The sequence below is a fragment of the Haemorhous mexicanus genome, chromosome 2 (genome assembly GCF_027477595.1).
Source record: "Haemorhous mexicanus isolate bHaeMex1 chromosome 2, bHaeMex1.pri, whole genome shotgun sequence".
Classification (NCBI taxonomy): domain Eukaryota; kingdom Metazoa; phylum Chordata; class Aves; order Passeriformes; family Fringillidae; genus Haemorhous; species Haemorhous mexicanus.
This window is the reverse complement of record NC_082342.1, coordinates 2,840,829-2,863,636: the sequence shown is the minus strand read 5'-3', so window position 1 is coordinate 2,863,636 and position 22,808 is coordinate 2,840,829. Positions and strand designations below refer to the sequence as shown.

The 22,808-nt window shown below is 41.4% G+C and overlaps 1 protein-coding gene across 4 annotated transcripts in view; it reads right to left on the bottom strand.

The window, feature by feature from the left end:
* Positions 1 to 2,794: 2,794 nt before the first annotated feature.
* Positions 2,795 to 22,808, bottom strand: part of EPHA3 (EPH receptor A3) — a 176,508-nt gene continuing 156,494 nt past the window's right edge. For 2 of the 4 annotated variants that reach the window (XM_059871604.1, XM_059871610.1), the window contains exons 14-17: positions 21,780 to 21,968; positions 19,654 to 19,847; positions 8,088 to 8,243; positions 2,795 to 6,712 (exon numbers count right to left, since the gene is read on the bottom strand). In XM_059871604.1, coding sequence (XP_059727587.1) covers positions 6,607 to 6,712; positions 8,088 to 8,243; positions 19,654 to 19,847; positions 21,780 to 21,968 — 645 coding nt within the window. In that variant the 3' untranslated portion in view covers positions 2,795 to 6,606. The remainder of the gene's footprint in view (positions 6,713 to 8,087; positions 8,244 to 19,653; positions 19,848 to 21,779; positions 21,969 to 22,808) is intronic. The other 2 variants (XM_059871617.1, XM_059871627.1) reach the window with 1 other exon arrangement.

Sequence of the window (22,808 nt, the reverse complement as noted above, 5' to 3'; positions counted from 1 at the left end):
TGGGGAGGTGGCAGCAGAGGGAGGAGGGCTCAGGACGATGCTTGGTGGGGACAGCAGGGGACAGCAGGTACCAGGGAAAGCCTGCAGGAGGAGGGGGCTCTGCCACGGAAAACTTCACTGGTTTGAGCCCAATTTTAGCCTTTTGGCCTGCACGAGCTCGGAGAGTAATGAAAGTGAAAAGAGCAAATCACCCCGTGAAAACAAAAAAAAAAAACCTTAAAATAAATTTCAAATAAAATGTAAACTATACCTAAGGACAATTTCCTGCTGGGTGGGTAGGGTGAAGGGCAGGAAAATTGACATCAGAGATGTTTATTTGAATCCCTGGTCAGACTATGGTGCAAAACTACCAGACCTCCTTTTTATTTTTTTTGTTTGGTTGGGATTTTTTTGGTTTTGGTTTTTGCTGTTGTTGTTGTTTTTTCCATTTAAACAAATAGGGTTTAGCATTTCTATGTTTTTTACTGGCTTCGTTTCATCTCAGTGCCTTAAAATAAAATGTTTTACTCTATGCTCCCATGAACACATTGAGACTAAACACTCATTTTTTTTGTCCTTACAGGCCTTGAGGCAGGAGAAGAAGCCAAAAGCTTGCTTCCCTTAATCCCAAAAAATTAAGAATAAAAAGCTCTGGTTATTTCACACTCTCTTGCAAACACACACCCCTTTAAAGGGCTGGAAGCTAAACTCTCTATTAATTACAAATCCATGGTGAGTAGACACTCACTTTACTGAAGAAATTTAAAAACAGCTTTCTAAGACTACTGGATAAAAGAGGAATAGAGATAAAGGATATTTCTCCCCTTACTAGGAGAGCAATAGAGTGAATTGAAAGATTTCTAATAAACCTCAACTACCTTCAAAGTGATATATCAGTGATGAACCTTAGTTGCTGAATCTAATTAAAAATAAATAATTAAATTTGCTAACTAAATCTTTCCTTAATGAGGACTCTAAGTCATTGCTTGATGTCAAAAACTCAAAGCAGAACCTGGTCATGCACTAAAATATTTGTCTGGGTGCATTTTATTTCTGTTTCATAATTTGGAATCTTAACAGTCAAAAGTGATTGATGCATTCAGGATTTCAGAATCTGCAGGATTTATAGCATTTATTATATATTTATATTTTATATTTTTAATATTTATTGTTTATTTATAGCATAGATTATAGCAACAAGCCCAAGTACTGGCTATTCTCTTGGAGAAGTCCTGGAGCCCAGGCAAGTGGAGAGGAGCAAAGATCATCCTGAGCTTTAAAGAGAGGAGAAAAGCAGAGCCAGGCAATTCCAGAGCAGGTATGCTAACCTCAAATACCCAGAAAGATTTTACATATATATAGATATATATTTGTGTGTGTATATATATATATATTTATATACATATATATAGCAGCTGGAGGATTACAAGGTCTTAAGAAACCAACTCAGATTTGTCAAGAATAAACAAATCCTGTCAAACTCATCTAATTTATTTCTGTGGCAGGACAATCTAAAAAGTAGTGGATGTGATTTATCTTGTCTTTACTAAGGCTTCTGGTGCTGTCCCCCTTGACATTCTCATGAGCTACCTGGGGAAATATGGGCTACTATGAAATCATTTTAATGTGAGAGCAGAGTGAGCTGAAAAATCCCATGTACTGAGTACTCTTCATCTACCAGAGGTTCTCTGGCCATCTAAAAAGGATCAAGAAGAAGCCAAGGGAAAGCTGCTCCTTGTGTTTTGTGCTGTTTGTACCTTTGCATGAGTAACCTTCATGAGGACCATCTGCTGTTTGTATATGGGAGTGAATCAAAGCTGAGGGAAATATCTTTAAAATAAATATTTTTTTAAAAATTGGGAAAGTAAAATTCATTGAGGAATCCCAAAGGATTGGACCAAGGACTGAAAAAGGAACTGAGTGCACACCCATTAAACAGGGAATTACTGACCAGGCAGGGATGGTTTGGAAAGGAACTGAGGCATTAGAGCAGCTCAGAAAATGAAAGGAAGTCAATAACATGGATATCCATATGAATTAACAGGGGTGGCACATGTGAGACAGCAGAAATAATGCTCTGATTTCACTTGGCACTGCTTGGGCTTTTAATGGTGCAGATATCTGGGTGTGGGCATCATCCTTGGGAAGAAATGCAGAGTGGAAAAACACCACTTGGGCAGCACTAAAAAACCCTGGCAGGCATATTGAATTTATGGAAGTGATTATCAGCAATTTACCTCTCCAGACTCGATGATCCTGATGGATCCCTTCCAAATCAGCACATTCTGGGATTCTGTGGTGGTGGGGGCTGCCAGGCAGTTCCTTGTCCTGCTCTTGTGAAGTGAGTGCATCCTGCTGCCCTTCCAGAGCTGGCTACATTAATTAATCAAATGAATACCATTTTACAGTAAAAGCAATAAAAGCACCAATAGCCACTGTGCCCTCTAGGATCTAGAGCAAATATAATGTACCAGCAATGCCACAGGGACAGACACAAGCTGGGCTAACATAACTGCTGAGGTGAAACCTATTCACAGAGAAAATGGTTTGCACCATTATCTGCATGGATTAGATCCCATCAGAGCCCTGGTGCTCAAGCACAGCATCAAACCCCCTGTTTGGAAGCTAAAATGCCACCATTTATCCAGCACAGCATGAGGCATTCTGGGGGCAGGAAGGACAAGGGGCTTCCAGTCCAGCTGTGGTCATTGAAGGACAAGTCCAGCTCTGGGTGACTTTTTCTGTGATTCCCCTTTCTGTTGAACACACCAAGACAAAATGCCACCCCCACCCCAAAAAAGAAGTATGCTACATCCACATTCATAAAGTTTATCAACTTACAGACTCCAGGACAGGTATATCATTCATTGTTTTGCACCAGTAAGCAGAGTAGTATACAAAAGCATGCAAAATCAGTTATGGTACAGAAAGAACCTGTAAAATTCAAGAAACTGGCAAGCATCAAAACCATTCCTATTTTCCTAGGAAGAGGATTCCTGAGTTGTGTATGTTGGCATTTTCAAAGACCCTGTACTTGGGTGAAGCACACAGAAACAACATGGCAGGGGCGTAACAGAACAGGGGCAAAATATCATCTAATACAGATACTCAGAGGCAAGAAATGATCATGGGGTGAAATTACAGTACGTGGTGGGCTATTTTATTTTGTTGATAAGTACATCTTTGACTGGATTCAACATATTAATAAGATGAAAATAGGTCCAGTGGCGAGGGAGGAAAGAAAGCAAAAGTTTGGAAATGCTTGACGCAACTAAAATAAATGGCAGCTTTTTTCAACATCCCATAGGCAGGCTGTAGAAGATGATGTTTTCCAGTATCCATGGAGAAAGTAAAGTCTTTGACTGATGTAAGTCAGTTTTGCACAAATGCTGGTCTGTTTAGTTAAAACCTGCACAGCTTGTTTCTTTCAATAGATAATATAGGTAACATCTAGCTTTCACTCCAGACCCATGCTTTAACACTCAGAATTTATCCATATTTAATTACAATTTTATCACACTAATCAAATAAATTTACTTTGTCCTCCAAGCAATCACCTCAGTATTTCAGTATGTAAAAAATACTTTCATTATGTTTATTATAAAAATATAAATGTTTCCACTACAAATCATTTTACATTAGTAAGAGGCCATCTACAATTGCACAATATATAATCTAAATGAGTAAGTAATGCTTTTGAAATACAAGTTAAAGTAAATACATATTGCCAATCAAATCACATCTATACATTGCTTATTGGATGCTAAGTTACAGCACAAAAACTAGATTATGTTAACAGAAATAAATAAAATGGAAACTATATTGAAAGGTACAAACCCAATAATATGGCGTGTCATTTTATGAGCAGTTTGCATTTTGCTTGATGTCCAGAACCTGTACAGGCAGATGGCCACACGACCTCTATTTCTCTACTCCACACTGAAGAATTGTACACTGCTATGTTTACATATGTACAGGGGGACAGGGAGTACAGGATGCTTGCAACAGAGGCCACTTACAGTACAAATCAACTTCTGACAGGGAGAGAAAACCAAATGGGTCTTAAAAACTCTCAACTCCTAACAGCAAAGAAAAGCAAAACCCAGCTGCTTCATTTTGTTTCCCCTTGGTGAGATTGGATCTTTTATGCTGAGCATGCCTGAACAGTGGGCAAGGAACAAGACAGGAGGAAATTGAGGGTGGTTGGTGCAAAGTTTTCAGGTGTCTAAAACTCTGAGAACTGGGTCTGTGTCTGCAGAAGCATCTCCCAGAGGTCAGCCCCCCATCCCAGCCCCTTGTCCCCACACTCCAGCAGCAGGGTGAAGCTGAGGAGAAATGTCACAAAAAGCTGTCCCCACACAGACAGTGTTTGCCACTGGGTTTTGGTGGCTTAAATTCACTAACAGTGTCTGATTTAGAGCAATCTCAAGCCAAAGTAAAGATTGATTCTGAATGAACTAAGCAACACAAAACAGCTTTTCTGTATTTCGTGATAGATTGGGGCAGATAAGGGGAAATGTTCTTTACAGCTTAAGTGCTTTATTTCACCTTTCTTCCATTTTCATTTTTAAATTTCAGTTTTAAAACCCATTCACTTCTCTTTCAGAGAGAATGACTAATTATTATGCTGTGAGTGTTTCAAACCCAGTCCTTTACAGCATGCTCACTACCAGCCCACATGAAAAAGCCTCTAACACTTCATCTATTTAGCAAGGTGTGATAAATGTTGTGCCTGGACATTTTTTAAGGCCTGGATTCATGCAGAACAGTTTCACCCCCACAGAGCCCAGAAACTGATTCTTTCCTCACTTACATACCAAGGAGCTTCAAAACCCAAGCCAGCAGAAGGAAGCACAAGTGGTCCTTGTGCTTTTGCACACACAGAGAAAACACAATGTGCATTTTTTCATCTGCCTCTCACACAGTCTGGAAATTTTAGGGATTCATCATCAGAATCAGGTCTAGATTCCAGAATGTCAAGTTGGGAAGCAGAATGGTTTCCCCTGGTGACCAAAGCCTGCTCTCTGTGTGCCTGGAATCACATCTAGGGCATTAAGAAGAACAAGAAATGGCTCACACTGTGTTTTAAACCATTCATTTTCAGAGCAAAGAATAGTGTCTGCTCAGAACTGGGACTGATGTGCTCCAGAGCACAACTTAGGAGTTGGGAAGCCCTTTGGAAGATGCTGGAAATGGTGGAGGGCCCTCAAAATCCACCTTCTAGTCTCCTTTTTCCAGTGGGAGATGTGAATGTTCTCCTAGACTTGGGCTCCCTTTTGCTTTCTTTCAAGGAACAGGTACCCACTGAAGCTGTGCCAAATTTCAGGTCCCCTACACGATGGCGGTGCTTCCACAGGGGGATTTCTAGCTCAGTAAACTTCCACACCAAAGCCTCCCTTCACAGCTTAAGTCATCCTTTTAAACAAGGGTCACTTCCCAGGGTACTCAAAAAGCATCTCCAGTTAAAGCAGGATGCAACAAACCCTGGCCCTCTTTTATATTTTCTTGGCAGATCCCTCACCTGAACACCACCCAACACCAGGAAAATTATTGCGACAGGAAAGAAGCCCTGGGGAAGGAAATGGGATGTGCTGTTTGGGGCAGATCCTGATCTAAAGACCAATGCACAGACCCCTGCCAAAACCCCAGCCTGGCTGAAAATACCACTCACAACAAATGGAAGAAATCTCATTGCCAAAAAAAAGTCCAGATGCTTTTCATAGTGTCAGTGCTGGAAAAAAGACCACCTTTCTTTCCTTCTGTATTCCATGCATGATGCTATGAGTGTAAAATCATCTAGTAACTAACCCTCAGACAATTTCTCAGGTTGAACCAATGAAGTTTGGATAACATTTGGCACTTGGCAATAATACAGCCAGGTTAAGGTATTTAAGCATAAATATAAACAATAATGGAAAAAAAAACCAACACAACAAAATAAATAAGCCTTTTAAAAATTAAGACTTGTTTCTATTTAAATGAACACAGTTAGGGAAGCTAACATAATGGTGAAAATCTTTTGTCAACTAACTCAAAGTCACTACAAACTTTATTTCTGTGTTCCTTCCTGAAGCTGAAATAGCATGTTACAATGACATTATAGTAAATATGGCCAGACAGGTTGTGAGGTATAGTCCTCTATTTTCCTAGCTTTTAAAGAAATAAAATACCTGTTACAGATCTCTTCTGTATAAAAATACTGCAAGTCTTTCTTTCTTCTTGTTTGCTGTATAGATCAAATACACAGCTTTTATGTCCATGGTTTTTTTCTGTTATTCAGTCACTTAATATTCAAATGGCTCTAGGTTTTAGTAACACTGGTTTTTACTTGGAAGGATTTTTCACATGTTTTTTTTTATTTTTGATATTTACTATCTGCATTAACAGTCAGTGAAGAGCACCCACCCTTTAGGATTAACAGATAGAAAACAAGTTTGCTCCTATTTTTAAGGCATTTATACTCAGTATTTGAGTGTCTTGTGGGTTTGAAATCTCAACCATTGTGTTTCCAAAGCTGTTGCAAAGATGTCCTTTAAATTCTGCCATTTGTCAGCCATCACTTTTCACCTGCAATGCAACTTTGCTCCTTTTTTGTTTTCCTCTCCTGAGCAACATCATTTTGGTACCTTACACAGGAACAGGGCTGTTCTTTGTATGAGTTTCTAGAGCTTTGATACTGCTGACAATCTTCTTTTGAGGGCCCACCACTGTAACACCAACTTTCTTCATGTCACTGGAAAAAAGAGGAGATGTGTGAGTGAGGACCCTGAACTTCACTGCACTGATCCCAGCAAACAGCAATGAACCTGCCCATCTCACAGTGCTGCACTGCAGGAGCCTCCAGAACAGGGATATTGCTGAAACACAAGCCCTGCTGCAAAAGGACCCTGACAGCACCTGTCTGAAAACACAAGGGGGCTGCAAAAAAACAGGGTGAGAGCTCATTTAGCCTTGTTGTGGAAGAAAACATGGGAGAAAAGGCAATGAAAGCATTCTCCAGTGATGCAAGCACTGGGGTTTTGGGGCAAGGGGGTCACTGCTGGATCAGCTGAGCCTCTCTTAACACCTCCATTCCCCTACCAATCTGATGTCTTTTCCTGGGCAGGGCTGACACATCACTGGCCTCTGAATGGTCCTCTGAGCTCTGCTCTTAGCACTCATGTGAAGGAGTCCATGGCCAAGCTTCCAGTGTCTCCCCTGGCTCTCTCCTCCTGTTTGTCCAGGATCTCCAGCCTCACTGTTCCTTGTGCCACACAGAGGTGCTTTAACACCTGTGAAGGGCTAATTAACCAGGGCTCACAGGAAATTGGGCATTCCTAGAGGATTTCTACACCATCCCCAAAGGGTAATTGTTACAAAAAGCCATTAGCACCCTTTTAATAGATGCAGTAATACACTAATTAATGGCATTGATGTGTTTGATTGTTGGTAGCACAGCTGCTGCATACTTCCCCATATCCAGCCAGCCCAACTGGGAATTAAGATTTCCTTTGGAATTAAGTTTTTAACTGTACTCGATGCCTTTTCAGGTGCAGAAAGAACATTACCCTACTCTTACTTGTCACTGGAACAAAGATGGATTGCGTTTAGAATGTAATAAACTTGCCATTTGCTCACTTCCAAGCATAGCAGGAGGGAGTTCAGCTCCTGAGTAATTAGCATGGAGGAGGAAAACAGCTACAAAGAATCTGCCCCCTCACCTGGTTTGGTGGAATATGGGATGGGCAATAAAGGGAAAGATTGGCAATGTGCCAGCTGTAGAGAAACTCCCATGTAAAATACAGAATTTAAAGAATCAACAGAGAAACTTCAGTGAAAGGAAGTGATGCTAGTGTACCAGATGATGTAGCATGGTGCTACTCTGTTGGAAGAAATTGGGAATTTCCTTCTATTTAGTGAGAAAAAGCTGTGGGACCATGGCCTTCACACAGTCACCAGACACAGATTTCCTCCATGGCTATTTCAACTACAACAACTAATTCCCATTTGCCTCTTTAAATGTAAGAAAATTTTAGCTAAGAATTGGGAACGCCGTATAAAAGTGCTACCTTTGTGCTTATGTTTGAACTTGCAGCTGTGATGAAAACCCACATCAGACTGCAACTTACTCTGTGGAAATCTTGGCTATGGTGTCACAGGAGCTGTACTCCACCCCTGTGAAGATGTCCTTGCACTGCCCTGTCCGAAACCCGTTGAGCCAATCACCCGCGGTGCGGAAGGCTGAAATGTCAACGTTGCTTTGGTCCAGGAGGAGATTTGATGGCCTGAAAGGAAAGAACAACACAATGGAATTTAGGGAACAGGGAGAAACACGGCTTTATTTTGTGTCTAAACTCAGCAGTGGCAGGAGCATCCAGGCTGGATGTGGCTTTGCTGTTTGTCTGTGTGGGAGTTCTCAGCTGCTGAGGCCACCACGGGAGTGGAGCTGGCAGCTCTGACAAAGGCTGTGTAATCATCCTGCTGAAGAGCACCAGCTTCCCATGCCCGTGTTTAAATCACTGCAGCATTCACAAAGTGCATTGGTACCTCCCAATTTAATGTTAACAAAGACTAAATTAGGTTATATGTATGTGATTCACCTAGTCCCAAACATCACACAGACAATGCACACTCCAGGCTCCAAGCTGAGTGTGTTGGTAGAATTTGGTCATATCAAATGTTCAGAATATCTGAATATACTGACAAATCTTAAGTGTTGCTACTAAGTTAGAAACTTCAAAAATAAGCAAAGTGCCTTATTTTCACTGTTTTATTGCAGGCTTAAAGCCAAGCATGTGCTTAGCTGTGCTGTGCCTCATACAGAACTAGAGAATGTTCAAAGCAGTTATCTCTGCAACTTCACAGATTATTTTCTGCCCCAGAATTCTTTTTCCCTCTAGCAACCTGTACAGGAGTCTGACTACTGCTGCTGAACCCATTTGAAGTGACTTTTGTCCCTGAAAGCAGTGAAAATGAGAGGTGGCTGGACTGACAGCATAATTTAAAGGCAGTGATTACACAGTGTAACAGGTAGGTGACGGCTACTGGAACTGGAGAACTGATCTGGGCTATAAAACACTCTCTTCACTCCAAACCCAAGTCATCTCTGTTCATCACTGGAACAAGCATAAATAGGAGAAGATTTTAAAGGCACCAAGAGAACCACATATTTAAATATAGTGATTTTAACCTCATAAGAAGCCTAGAAATTCCAAATCCTTCTCAATTCCAGTATGTCTTAAATTTCACCAAAATCAACAGCACTACATCACATCCTTGCAGTACACCTGAATTGCCCTGGAGTCAGGGGATACCACATCAGTTACATAAGTAACATTAGTTACATCAAGACTTTTACCTTTCACTTTTGAAGAAAAGAACAATGATTTTTAGTATTGGCCACATCTTAAACAGCTCCTTTTACTCTGATGTTTTCCTGATTGTTATCAATCAGCTGATTTCTCTCAGGCTCAGAAAGTTAATATAGCATTTTTTCCCTTCTGGGAATGCAGGGCATAATTAAAGAGCTACTTGGATGCTTGAAAACCTTAACTCCAAACACACACAATCATTATTCACCAGGTCCCAGAGGTGAGATGTCCCTTGATGGGGACAGCTTTTGCCTGGCTACCTTCCCTCCAGAGCCCAGCCAGGACTGTGACCACTGACACCAACTCTGGACTTCACGTGCTGGGAGCAGCCACCCATGGAAAGAAAAGAAACAGAAGACACAGTAACCTGCTCTGTCCCCAGAACAGCACTTGTGCTGTTCACTTCATGTGCTGGTGCCATGGTCAAACCAAATCTTAGACACCTACATGACACCCAGCTTTAAAGGCTCAGTTTGAGAATCAGGCCCAAGATAGTTTTAATCAGTAGCCGTAAGGCCTGAATTTCACTGACTACTGTTTGTCCTGTGAAGAGCCAATGATTTTTGATTTACAGTTTTCTGAGTACAGTGTCTGGAATCCCAAGATATTAATTAAAGAGTATTTATGAAGTGTTCTTAGTGGTAAAGCACAGATTTTTTTTTCCCCCAGCCTAGTACACCTTTTTAACTTAAGTCTAATAAAACAAGGTCTGACTCAAGAATCATTTATGAAAAAAAAAAAAAGTATAAACAAGTTGAAATAGAACAGGTCTCTAGGATTAGGAATTAGAGTGGCCCAAAAGAGCCTTTATGTTTATTACTTGGATCAAAGTATCATCATGACAAAAAATATGACCTAATTTTAATGCGAGTGACCTCAGAGTAACCAGCACTGTAAAGTATCATTTTTCTTCTTGCAGGATTCCAAACAAAAATTAGTTACTTTCCTCCTCAGAGAGGACATCTGGACTGTTTATCAACGAGCAGGAATTCGCCTCGCTGCGAAGAGTCTGCGCCGTCTCCTCGTGTGCACCAGGGGAAAGTTGGGCTTGCAGAGCATCTGCACACCCTGGCAGGTTTTCCCCCCCTGCCCCAGCCCCTAGACAGAAGGGCTGACCAGGGAATTTATGGTCTGGGTGATGTGTGCCATGAGCTCACACTTTAGCAGACAAATTAGAGGGGCTGCAGTCCGTGCAGCTGTAAACGACGTCCTGCAGGGCTCCACCTGATCCTTTACAGCTTTTCATAAATCAGTACCTACCAGCTTCAGGAGAGAGTCATTAAAAAGAAATCATGGAAATTACATGTTTGCTCAGGGGAAGTGAAATAGAACATTTCTCTCCATCTTTTCTTCTCTCCCCTCCTTTTTATTTTCTTTTCCCTTTCTTTAACTCTTTTTATCTTGTTGCCTTGGCTAAGTGTGATACACCCTCTCATATCATCTTTTGACAGTCATGGCAAGATTTTCTATCCTGTTCACCCTGACTGTTGTTGTATTTATTCCACCTACAAAGTTGTATTTCCTGACATGTGGTGCCCTAAAAAAAAAACAACAAGCAGCAAGACTCAGTTTGGAGAGACAAATTGAACAGTGAGATGCCAGTTACAAAACATCCTGTGGCTGGAAGCTTTCTCTGGATGTGTCCATTACTTTAACAGCTGGAATTAACCTTTGAGCCATCTGCAATGAGGAGAGCTATAGTGTATTGTCATTAGCACAGCTTTTTGTCCCAACACAGGGAAAATGTTGCTGCACTTGCAAGAAAAACCACAGAAAACATCATTAGAACCCTTCCCAATACAGCATGAAAATCTCACCTCTGGTTGGCTGCTGTCTGGGGAGAAAAAGAGACAAACTAACTTGTAAAATCCAGGAATTGAGACAAAGAAAATGAAAATGTCCTGCCACTTCTTCTGCAAATACACAGAGGATCTGTGCACACACAATGCCAGGCTTTGTACTGTAGCAGCCTCTCTCTTTCCATCCTTTCCTCCAAACAGCACAACCAACCTTCAGTTTTTTAAATCTGGACCTTTCTTTCCACAGTCAATTTCTTTTAAAGAGGAAAGCATAAAAAAAAAAAATCCCCCAAAACATAAAGTAATTTCCTGTGGCAAATTTTAGGTAATTAAAAGCTGATTTTGTAAAGTGAAATTTCTCCCTATAAGCCTGGTTGGAACTGAAATCCTATGGGCTTTATGATTATGGTGAGCTGAAGCACAGAGTTGGGGTCTAACAAGAATTTTATTTCAAAAGAAAAATAACCCCAAAACCAACAGGTAGCACAGAAAGAAAATTTCAGTTTTATCTTCTGCAGGAGAGTCATATGCATACATGTGTATCAACTGGAAACTAGTAAATAAATGACATGCCAAGGAGAAGTCGAGTTATTCTGTTTACTTGATTATCCCTGGACCTTAAAGATAAAAATCTTTGGAGTTCCATCTCTTCATGCCCATTTTTAACATGTTCTGAGCAGAATTGGTAATTTAGTCCCTAAAGTACAATTCACCTCTTGAAGGGGGCACATGGGCTTTTCCCAAGGGCCTTCCTGGCTTGTTTTCATACTCCCTAAATAATCATGTTGTGGGCTGCTCCTTGGGGTTAAAGGAGAGCTGGGGAAATCAAGAGGGGCAACATGAATAACCAAAGGGGAAAAACAGTGCAGTTGAGGCTGCAAAAATGGTACACCTCTCTAAAAGTCAATATTTTTTGTTTTCGAGCTCCATTGTTGGTGAAACAAACAAACCAAACAAAAAAAAAAAAAAAAAAAAAACAAAACCAGACACAAAAGACCCTCAAAACCAACCTAACTTACCACTGCTTCCACTAGGATAATAAGCAAATAAAATTTCAACTTCCCCAAAGATCAATCCTTCAGTCTTCCCTACTCCTTTAGCTGCTCCTCAGAACATGATCTTCAATGTACTTTTATTTTTCAGCATCTTGCTGGGATAATGAATCACATGACTGGGTGTATCAATGCTCCTTCATTTACTTTTTCCCAACACCAAAGGCAAAATGAACCTCAGCATGTTGCTGAATTTTGTTTTTTTTCCCCTAATAACCCAGCCTAAGCTGTGCTTTTAAGGAAATACAGGCACATGGCCATTTCCTGGGATGTGTGGCTGGCTGACAGACCCTCAATGCTCACCACTCATTATTGTTAGGACAGTCTATAAGCTCCTCAGAAGAGGCAGAGGAAATAGCTTTATAAAGCTCTCAAAATGCTTAAAATCTACCATTTGCTGTGGAGAGCTTCCCTTTATATCCCACTTTTTTGGCTGCAATGCTGTTGCCTATAATCAAAAGAGAAAAACCCCTTGCACCGGTGTTAGAATAGTAAAGAAAAAAGCAGATCTTTATCTGGAATCTTCCAGGTGTCCCAGTGGTGATGGGCACACCAAGAATGAAATTTCTGTGATTTTATAAGGTTAATTAATTTAAGATTAAATATTTAACAGCTACATCCAATAAGAGATTCAGCTGCCCCAGTAACCCACACCTGGGTCAGTCCCTCAGAGTTGGTCCAAGGGGTTCTCTGCCCCACTTCTTACTGTAGGTCCCCTATCTGGAATAAAGATTATTTCTAAATCTAAGCAATATTTCAGGGATGTGTTCCAAAATCTAGGGGGAAAGGGCAAGAAAAGTACTACAGCCATGCATTAGCAATCTACCAAGCTACAAATAGATGAGAAATATATAAAAAGCCTAGGCACCACTGTGAATTTCTACTTCTGCCACCTCTTTCCAGCATTCCCAGTGTGGAATTGCCACCACCACTAACGAGGGCTCCAAAAACTCCTCGGAAATCTCAATGAGCAGCAAAACCTCCCCTCTCCATCAGGCCACCCGCTGGTCCAGCTGCATTTCTATTTAAATTACAGAGCACCCAACCCGCAGTAAATTCCTGTCCGAATGAGAGGTGTGAAAGTGCAAATAGATGTTTTACTGTCCCTGTTAACAGCCAGCCCTGCTCACTTCCAACCACTCACTTTGAAGGGACAATGGCTGAGTGAGTAATAATGACCACTAGGAAAATCAGGTGGAAACAGGGATTTTCTGTCTGAAAAGCTGAATGAAGTCCCTAAAAATCTCCTCAACCTAACCCCTCAATCCAAACTGTGCTTAGACACCGAGGAGTAGGACTTACTGCATTCCATTTTGTGATTTGTAGATCAGTTTCTTTTTTCTCCCCTCCTTCCATAAAATCACAATTTTATGTTTAGCAGGCTTCAGAGAGAGAGCTGGAGTTTTAAATTTACATTACTTGGATTATTTAGAGCTAACAGTCTGGGTTTAGGACACAGATTATGTTGTTGCTGGATTTTAAATGAAGCTTAAAGTCCACACAGAATCTTGCCCTACACAGCTTTTGGCCAAACTCAAACCCTGTTGTTAAGACCATGACAACATCCAAGGAAAACTGAAATCTCCTCTCTTCCATCCTGTAAGTTCCTAACAGGGAGAAGCAAACAAACAATATTTACAGCAGGTCAGCACTATATGTCAAGCATCTGAAGCCTTCTGACCTGAAAGGCAAAAACAAGGGACTCCTCAACAAAGTGTTCAGCCAATCCAAACAAGCATTTCATTGCAAATATTTTTGTAAAAACAGGGCTTCAATTATGCTGCAAAAAGGAGCAAGTCTGAATTTTTTATTTGCCCTGTTCACTGCTCTTTTTGAGTTTGATTTTCATAAAAATCCTACCAAGCTAGAAAGCAGAGTGTTTCCAACGAATTTTAAATGGAAATAAACTTTGTCAGGAGCAAAGTTTTAAATTCAAATTTTAAATTGTAAGTGCTGCCTCTGGATGTCTGAGGATCACAGCAGTGAGAGCAGCACAATGAGAGACAGCAAAGCTGAAGGTGTTTAGCAGTGAACCCTTGCAAGCAATTACTCACAAATAACAGCCCTCCCAAAGACTGCTCAGGGAAATTACACAAGCCAGTGTTTCAAACAACACATCAAATTTAAGCAAATCAAGGCAGGGTGGCAAACAACTTGCTAACACCTAAAGGAATGTATGAGGAAATAATTATTCATACATGTTTTTCCATCAGGAAGAACAACTGACCCTGACCCCCTAAATTTTCTGAGCTATATGAAAAGAATTTCAGTTATGATTTTTCTGAAATATCCTGAATTTTCAGGTGTTCTTCTCCCCTTCCTTGCAATACAATTATTTCCTCTTCTCCTAAATATGTGCTTGCAGTAAAGAAAAACAACAACAGCAACACCTGACACTGACTTTCATGCTACTAAAAGCAAACACAGAAGCAGGTTGGGATTTTTTTTGGTGCAGATTCCATGTCAGTTTTGCAATCAATCACAGGCCTGGCAGAAATACAGAATTTCTAAAGGAATTAAAATCAAATTTCAATTTTCTTTCAAATGAGGGCTGTGCATTAACTCAGCTATTCCTGTTCCATAGGTTCATGAAGACTAAATGGCTTCAGTCCCCCCCACATCACAGATGAGAACACACACAGCAGATATGGGAAAGCTGCCACAACGTTTGAACTGCCTGAATCCTGTGTCAAGGATCTTATACCTCAAGATCCCACTGTACTGTGACAGCTTGGGGACACATAAAACCTTTAAATATAATAAATTACACACTATGTTTTAAATATATTTTTTTCAAATGGCCATGTAAGAGTAAAGATTCAGATGCATAAAATGGTAATATACATTGTAAATATATATATAAGTATGTGTATATATATATATATATGAACGCAGAATCATAAATTTAAGAATAAAAACTCCACAAATCTAAAAAAATTACAAATATAAATCAGTGAAATAAGTTAAATGGATCAAAAAAAATTTCATGAGTCCATTTCAGATTTGCAGTGTACACAAAGCACTTCCAGTTACATGGCTCAAGTTAAAATTTTTTCCCCACACAAATGAAACAACAGCTAAAGAGCCATTTCAGCCTCACACACTTGCTTGCAGGTGGGTGAAGTGATTCTGACTCCCCAACCCAAGCTGAGAAAAGTTTCCATCTGCTTTGTATCTGTATGAAATGCTCACAAATGTGAAGTAATACACAGTGGGCTGAAAAAACAATAAGCTCAAGAGGAAAAATAATGAAATTGATCAAAACTGGAAGAAGGATGAACTCACTCCCACCCTAAAGATATCCAAACAACCAAAGGACTCTGTTAGAAAAATGAACATCGTGTTCAGAAAACAGGAAAGAACAGCAAGACATAAATCAAACAAAAATATCATGAGATTGTGCTTTAGAAAACCACATGGCTTGCACTGAGTTCTGTTCCTACAGCCCCTTACAGAGCTGGTTAACTACAGGCAGCCTAAGGGACACAAAAACCCAAGTGTCCAGAGCCAGTGCAGGTCTTATTCCCTTTTTAATCGGGTGGCTTGGGGTGGCCACCTGATTAAAAAGTGAATTTAGACAGGTAAGAAAGAAATCAGCCATACTCTGTACTTTACAAGGAATAGAAACGGAATTTGTACATGAATCTGAGATGAAACACAACACCAGGAAAGGTATTATGAAACGTTTGCTGTGCTGTGGCCACAAAAACCTTTTGTCAGTGTAAGGTTCAAAGGCACGTAGAACAGTCTGCAAAGCCATGATCAATAAGGATAAAAACATCCCCTCGGGTATCAAGAAATTATTAGATACCATGGAGTGGCCTGAAGGGATAGAAAACTTTAAAGGAAAGAGGGACTTGAAGGCTTTGACTCCTCTTCTGTGAGGTATTAGTGTAGAACGTGCCTGGGCTGTGGCCTGGAATCAGATGTTCAGCCAAGCACATCTTCCAGTGGAGGTCAGCTAACAGCAACCAGCACCCAGAGGACAGGGATATCCTATGCACCTCCAGAAATATGTTTTTTAAATAGGATACAACGGTGCTGTGACTGTTTTAAACAAACATCAGCCCTAAAATCTGTAAGAAGAGACAGGTTTTGCATCTGCACCAGACGTCGTCAGGTCAAGCATTTTTTCCCCTGACCGAGTATATTCTGAACACCTACAAGCATATGGTGGGCATGAAGCTTTAGCATTCCTCCAGTAGCACCACAGACACAGCTAGAAGAGAGCTGGGACCTCGATAACTTAGATTAATTGCTGATTATGGGGAGGAGGAGAGGCAGTGTGGGAGTGCCTCAGCCTCAAATAACAACTGAGAGCAGCTGCTGGAGCCAATGCACTCCCCAGAGCCCTGGGGCTGAGTCCCTGAGTGCTTCCCCCTGCTCTGATGTCTGTCCCTCTCTGGGATCCCACTGTGTCCCCTCCTCCAGGAGCTGCCCTGACCCACAGCCCTTCAGCATCACTTACACATTCCTGCACAGAAGGTTCTGGCAAGCCCCACCCCATTTTAAGCCTCACTTCTCATTTTTCTGTCTCATTTTTCCCTGTCAGCCTGTCAAAAATCACTGCTGAACCTCCAGGCTCAGTCCCTGGCCACCAGCACCAGGGGCTGTCACCTGCCACCCATGGCTCTCTGCAGGACACCATGGGGCTGTGGAGCTGGCTGCAGATTTCCAGCCATGTCTAAGGTTTGAGATTAGTCCAAGGGTTGGGACTAGTCTGCTTTGACAATGATTTCATGGCAGGGCTGCCCAGCACCCCTCAGTGGTGTTTGTTTGTGGTTGTGTTTCAGGATAGCCTGGGCTGCCCTGCAGACACTGATCAGCACACATTCCTGAGCTGCAAGAAGCTCCTCCACAGAGGGAACTCCCATGCTGGGACCCCACAGCGCTGTGTGTCACCAGGCAGGGAGGGAGAGACTCTGCACTGCCTGGGACTGTGCAGGGATGTGGCACTGGAGGGGAGGGGAGGAAGGAAGCGGCGGAAGGAAGGAAGTGGCGGAAGGAAGGAAGTGGCGGAAGGAAGGAAGGAAGCGGTGGAAGTGGCGGAAGGAAGGAAGTGGCGGAAGGGAGGAAGTGGTGGAAGTGGCGGAAGGAAGTGGCGGAAGGAAGGAAGTGGCGGAAGAAAGGAAGGAAGGAAGGAAGGAAGGAAGGAAGGAAGGAAGGAAGGAAGGAAGGAAGGAAGGAAGGAAGGAAGGAAGGAAGGAAGGAAGGAAGGAAGTGGCGGAAGGAAGGAAGTGGCGGAAGGAAGGAAGGAAGGAAGGAAGTGGCGGAAGGAAGGAAAGAAGGAAGTGGTGGAAGTGGTGGAAGTGGCGGAAGGAAGTGGTGGAAGGAAGGAAGGAAGGGGCGGAAGGAAGGAAGGGGCGGAAAGAAGTGGCGGAAGGAAGTGGCGGAAGAAAGGAAGGAAGGAAGGAAGGAAGGAATAAAATTACTTCTGATGCTGCCCTCCTCAGGAACGCGCTCGGTATCAAAGCCAAGCAGCAGCAGGAGGAGCATTTCACTGAGAGCTCACCTAAAGCAGCTGTGAGAGGTTCCCTGCCATGCAGGCAGCCTCCCTCCTTCCGTCCCCACGAGCTGAGAGCATGGCACTGTGCTAGGGATGTGCAGCCTCTGCCACTCTCTGCCACAAAGCACAGAATGGAACAGAAGAGACAAAAGGGAACAATAAATATCCCGTGTGGAGCTCTGCACAGAACCCAGCAGGTGGAAATGGTGTTCAGACTGAATTTGGTCCCCACTAGAGGATATCAGCTTCTGCTGGCTATGAGCAGGTAACTGGAAATTACGGTTCCACACTGTTTTTATCTCTGTTGCAGTTCAAATCTGCAGCTGGAAGGACCACAAATAAGACCACAAACATTTTGCTTCTCTTAGGAATGAAAAACGTGCAGCCCTGGTTTCTGCAATCAGGTCTCCAAACCCAAACAAGATAGTCATGATTTCGAACTCCCCTAGTCATCAGATTGCTGCAGCACATCCCTAGAAAATCATTCTTTGCACCAATGGTTTGCCACATAGTGCTGCAAAATGTTTGGAAGAAATGTATTTGACTGAGAAAATGCTGTTTAAACAGTTTGGAGTTTTTCCCAAAAGTGTGTTGTGTTTTTTTTGTTTGTTTGTTTGTTGTTTTTTTTCCTGTCACCTCCTAGAAATAATTGCTTCTCTAAGCATGTTGGTTTCCTATGTGTTAAACACTCACCAAGCAAAATTATCCAAACATAACTTTGTGCAAGCCATCTTCTCTCAATATATAAATTTAAAAGCAGACCCCATTAGTATGACTGCCTTTCTCCTCCCATTTTTTCTTTTTTTTTCCTGCCCTCTGGCATGGCAGCAGGAGGCAATTAGTATCTGGCTGAGGATGCAGCAGAAAATCAGGGCCAGGAAGGAGGAGGCAAGGTCCATGGCAGTGGCACAGCAGGCTGCAGGATCAATGCAGCTCTTCCCACCTCCTTTGCCCCATTTCCCTCAGCCTTCCCATCCAATTGCCATGGTGGGAAGTGTGCAGCATCACAAGGAGAGGTCTGACAGGAAGGTTTTCTGTGCTCCCTTTTGAAACCTGCCTCATGTCAGGCTCTGGTCCCTTGCCCAGTGCCACACAGAACACCCTCCAGGGCCCGGGTCTGAAGCAGCAGAGGAGCAGAGTGCTTTTCTCTCTGACTCTGCCTGCTTTGCTGACAGAGGATTTGGCACTACCACTCATGCTAAAAATACTTTTACACTCCTTCAGTAAGAGTATGACATTTTGTGCATTGTACAAACCGAGCCTCTTTAACACTGCTTAACTAAAGCTCTTCTTTCACCACATCTTCATTATGCCCTTAGGTGTCAACACACACTTCAGCTGCTCTCTCTCAATGAGATAATTCTTATCTCATCGTAGTGATGATGTTCCAGAGTGTGTTGAAAACCCAGGATTAAAAATGAATGTTATAAATTCAATTAGGAACATTGCACAGGTTGAAAATTATTTCCTAGCTCACACATTGATCCAAGAAGGAGTGTAAGTGCATTTTTAGGTCTGTGAGCACCACTGAAAGAAAAAAAGAGATTACTCAGATGATTAAAGTTAACATGACTTGTCAGAGAAGAGGCTAAGTGTATTTGGACCTAATTCAGAAAGATACTTAGGAACATGGCTGGCTGTAACCTGTGAAACACTAAGCACTTAAAACACCACCAAAGGGCAGAAGGAAAAGGAAAATCCCACGATGGCCAAATCTGCCAGCTGTGTTTTTCTCAAAAAAACTCTGCTCAGTCTTACAGCAGGTTTCATACCCTTAGCATAAAAATCTGTCACAAATTGGATAAATAATAGCAAATAACAAATAAAATAACCCCAGCAATGATTAAAATAAGAATATTAAATCCTTCTCTCAAGAGAGAAGGTGGTAAAGAGTGCAAACAAATTCTAATTACAGGAGATGAAGGAATCAAAGAGGTTCAGGAGCAATGTAAGATCTACTATGTCACCTTGCCGCCGCGTTGGTGATTATTTTCAGACTGCTGGGATTACGGATCAGTTTATCCAGGATGCTGACAATCTGCTCAAACTTGGGTCTGTTGTTTCTGTCCTTCTGCCAGCAGTCCAGCATCAGCTGATACAAGGCAGCTGGGCAGTCCATGGGAGGTGGCAAGCGGTACCCTTCATCCACAGCCTTAATCACCTGCACAAGGAGAAAAGTTTGTGCAAACTTTAAGGCACTTTACAGCAACTTGGGCTTTTATCGGCTGTGAGAACGTTAACGTGGACATTGTGTGTTTAAACAAACGTGTTTATTCACTAATTGTCTCTCCTTTATCTGCAAAGTAAACCAGGCAGTAGATTAGGCAGGCAGAAAGGGGAGTTAAGATACAGTGTGTGACTTTGAAGAAGGTGAGTGTGGGGAAAGGATCTCAAAAACTCACACTCAGTTGAAATAAATCCATAAACAAAAGCCACAGTCAGCAAGAGCTTGCTTAAGTATGCCAAACTTCAAAAGGTCTTTGGTATCTCTCCTCTGATTACACTTAGAAACACAAGCTTTCCACATCCTCCAGTGATGCAAAACTCAAAACACCAACAGGAAAAACAGCCTACCCTGCTGAAAAATCAACCTGCCCCTCACTGCCATCCTGAACCAACAGACAAAAGGTCTTGTGGATGATGTCACAGGGCCACAAAATGCTTTTAAAACTTACCTCATGGATAACTATACATTTTCTACTAGGCAGTGCCAGTCCAATTCCTTATAATTTTCCTAGGCTGATAAAATTTGTCTAGATTTTCTATAATTTTTCCAGATGGACACATACTTTAGAATTTATGCTGTCCAGAGGCTTTTTAATCCAGCCTTTTCACTAGACTCCAACACCTCTTGATCAGGCCCACAGTATCTAATGCCCTATAAATAAAAAATCTAATGTAGAAAATTCAATGCAGAAAATGCATTGCCATATTCTGTAAATCTTTTCTTTTCATCTGGATCAATTAATTGAAAAGCAGAAGAAACTATTCTAAATCAGAACAAGGACAAGAGAACAGTTAATGCTTTAAGCAGCCATGAAGAAGAGATACATAAATAGGTTAATCCTTCCATTTTAGATTTTAATGGGATATTATTAAAGACATTCCACTAATATATCAGTCTGCACAAGAGGATACATTAATCTCCACGAAAACATTCATTACCAATTAAAAGAAATGCATCATTTTCTGCAGAGATTTGAGTTGCAGAGGTACCCATTTAAAAGGAAGTTTTCTTTTTTTCCTTGCTTAACATAAAGTAGTAAAGAAAAATGTTTGACTACAACTATGTAACTGACTTATTTATTTTAACTTAGAACTAGTAACAATATATATAATCTCCTTGGAAAATCTGTTTGTGTGAGTGACTGCACTCCATAAAATTTGCTCCATAAGAAACTCCTGTGGAATAAATCTAAAATTAATAAAACAACAGAAAAAGAACACAAAATAGACATAATAAAAAAATCTTCTTTGGGAAAATGTTATGCTTCTTTAAAAAATACTGGGAGAGCTCCATTAATCATTTGGATTGCAGCTTGGACAGTTTACTAATGTTATAAAGAAACCTGTATTGGAAGTCTAATCAGATCACTCTCCTTCTCTATTTTATCCATTGATTACTTCCAGAAGCATTTTGGTTTCATTAAACTTTTAGCAGAAATGCTTCGCTTCTCTTTTTCACAAGTGCCAAGAGCAATTTATTCTGTGCATTTGACATTTACAGAAAACTTCTATGGGATATTATACAAGTGGAACCAAAAGGGGATCAACAGAAATTTAGGAGGGTTTTCTAACAACGAGCTAAGGAATGTGAAAGGCAATGACCTAATTGCAGTGGAATTATTTGCATCATCCTACAGAAAACCACCAATGGGATAAAATACTCTACTCTGCTCCTTCAGAGGTCCAAAACACTCAGCTATAAAGATGGTGGGTTTTTAAAGTTCTAATGAACTTTTACTTGACCGGGGAGATCCGGTGGTTTTCATCTCCGCACCTTACTCAATGCCACCATCAAAACCTCAGAGCTCTTGGCCTCCTTTCACAGCTTGATCCCTTATCTGAGAAACTCAGACAACAATTTACTCACATCCTGGTTGGACATCTCCCAGTAGGGTCTCTCCCCATAAGACATCACCTCCCAGAGGACAATCCCATAGCTCCAGGCATCGCTGGCTGACGTGAACTTCCGATAGGCAATAGCTTCTGGAGACGTCCATCGGATGGGAATCTTGCCCCCCTGGGAGCAAAACAAAACCAGAGAGTCCTTTTGACTGTCCTGCAACAAATATGATTTCATGTGATTGATTATTTTGTCTCTGAGAGTCTCAGTTATCGTGATATTGGTGTAAGAAAAAGCAGTGTAAGCTGGAAAACGCTGCTGCCGTTTGTCATAAGAGCAAAAGAGAGAGTAAGATACATTTCAGTGTAAAATCTACTGATATCTAGTAGATTTACCATAGATTGATCTATCTACAATATAGATTTATAGTACATTACAGCATACATACTTTATAGACACACATATAAATTTTTCTATATATATATGTATGGGTGTGTGTGAGTGTGTAGCATAATTCACACAGGTAAGAGTAAATGGTAAACCAGCTCTGGTTGATTGTCAGTTATGAAATGTTTGGAAACTGCCATGACAGTCATACATCATTAAAGGTGAAAAAACCACTCTAAGGTCCTTGCTTATAGCCACAGCACAGAAGGGCTGGATTTGGTTGATTTTAAGGCATTGAAGTGAATTCCCTGCATGGCTTCACCAGGTTTTCCAGGACATACAAGGAAAATAAGGGGCCATGATGTTGCTTCACTTCACTAAAGCCAAGCCCCCAGCTGACACAGAAATTCAGATTCAGGTGGGATTCACTCTTCCCTGTGCAGAGGGAAGAGTCAAAAAATGTCAGCTGGGAGAGTGCCTTTGGACATTTTTTACAGTCATAAGAGAAGCAAGCCACCATTAAATGCCAAACTTGAAGAGAATTGAAGCTACCAGTAAAATTACCGTAGTAGGTAGGGGAACATCTCTCTCTGGTCATGGCCACCACTTGGTGCTGTAGGTCAAGTTAATAAAATGCACACAAGGAACCTCAGGCTGAATTTCTAAAAG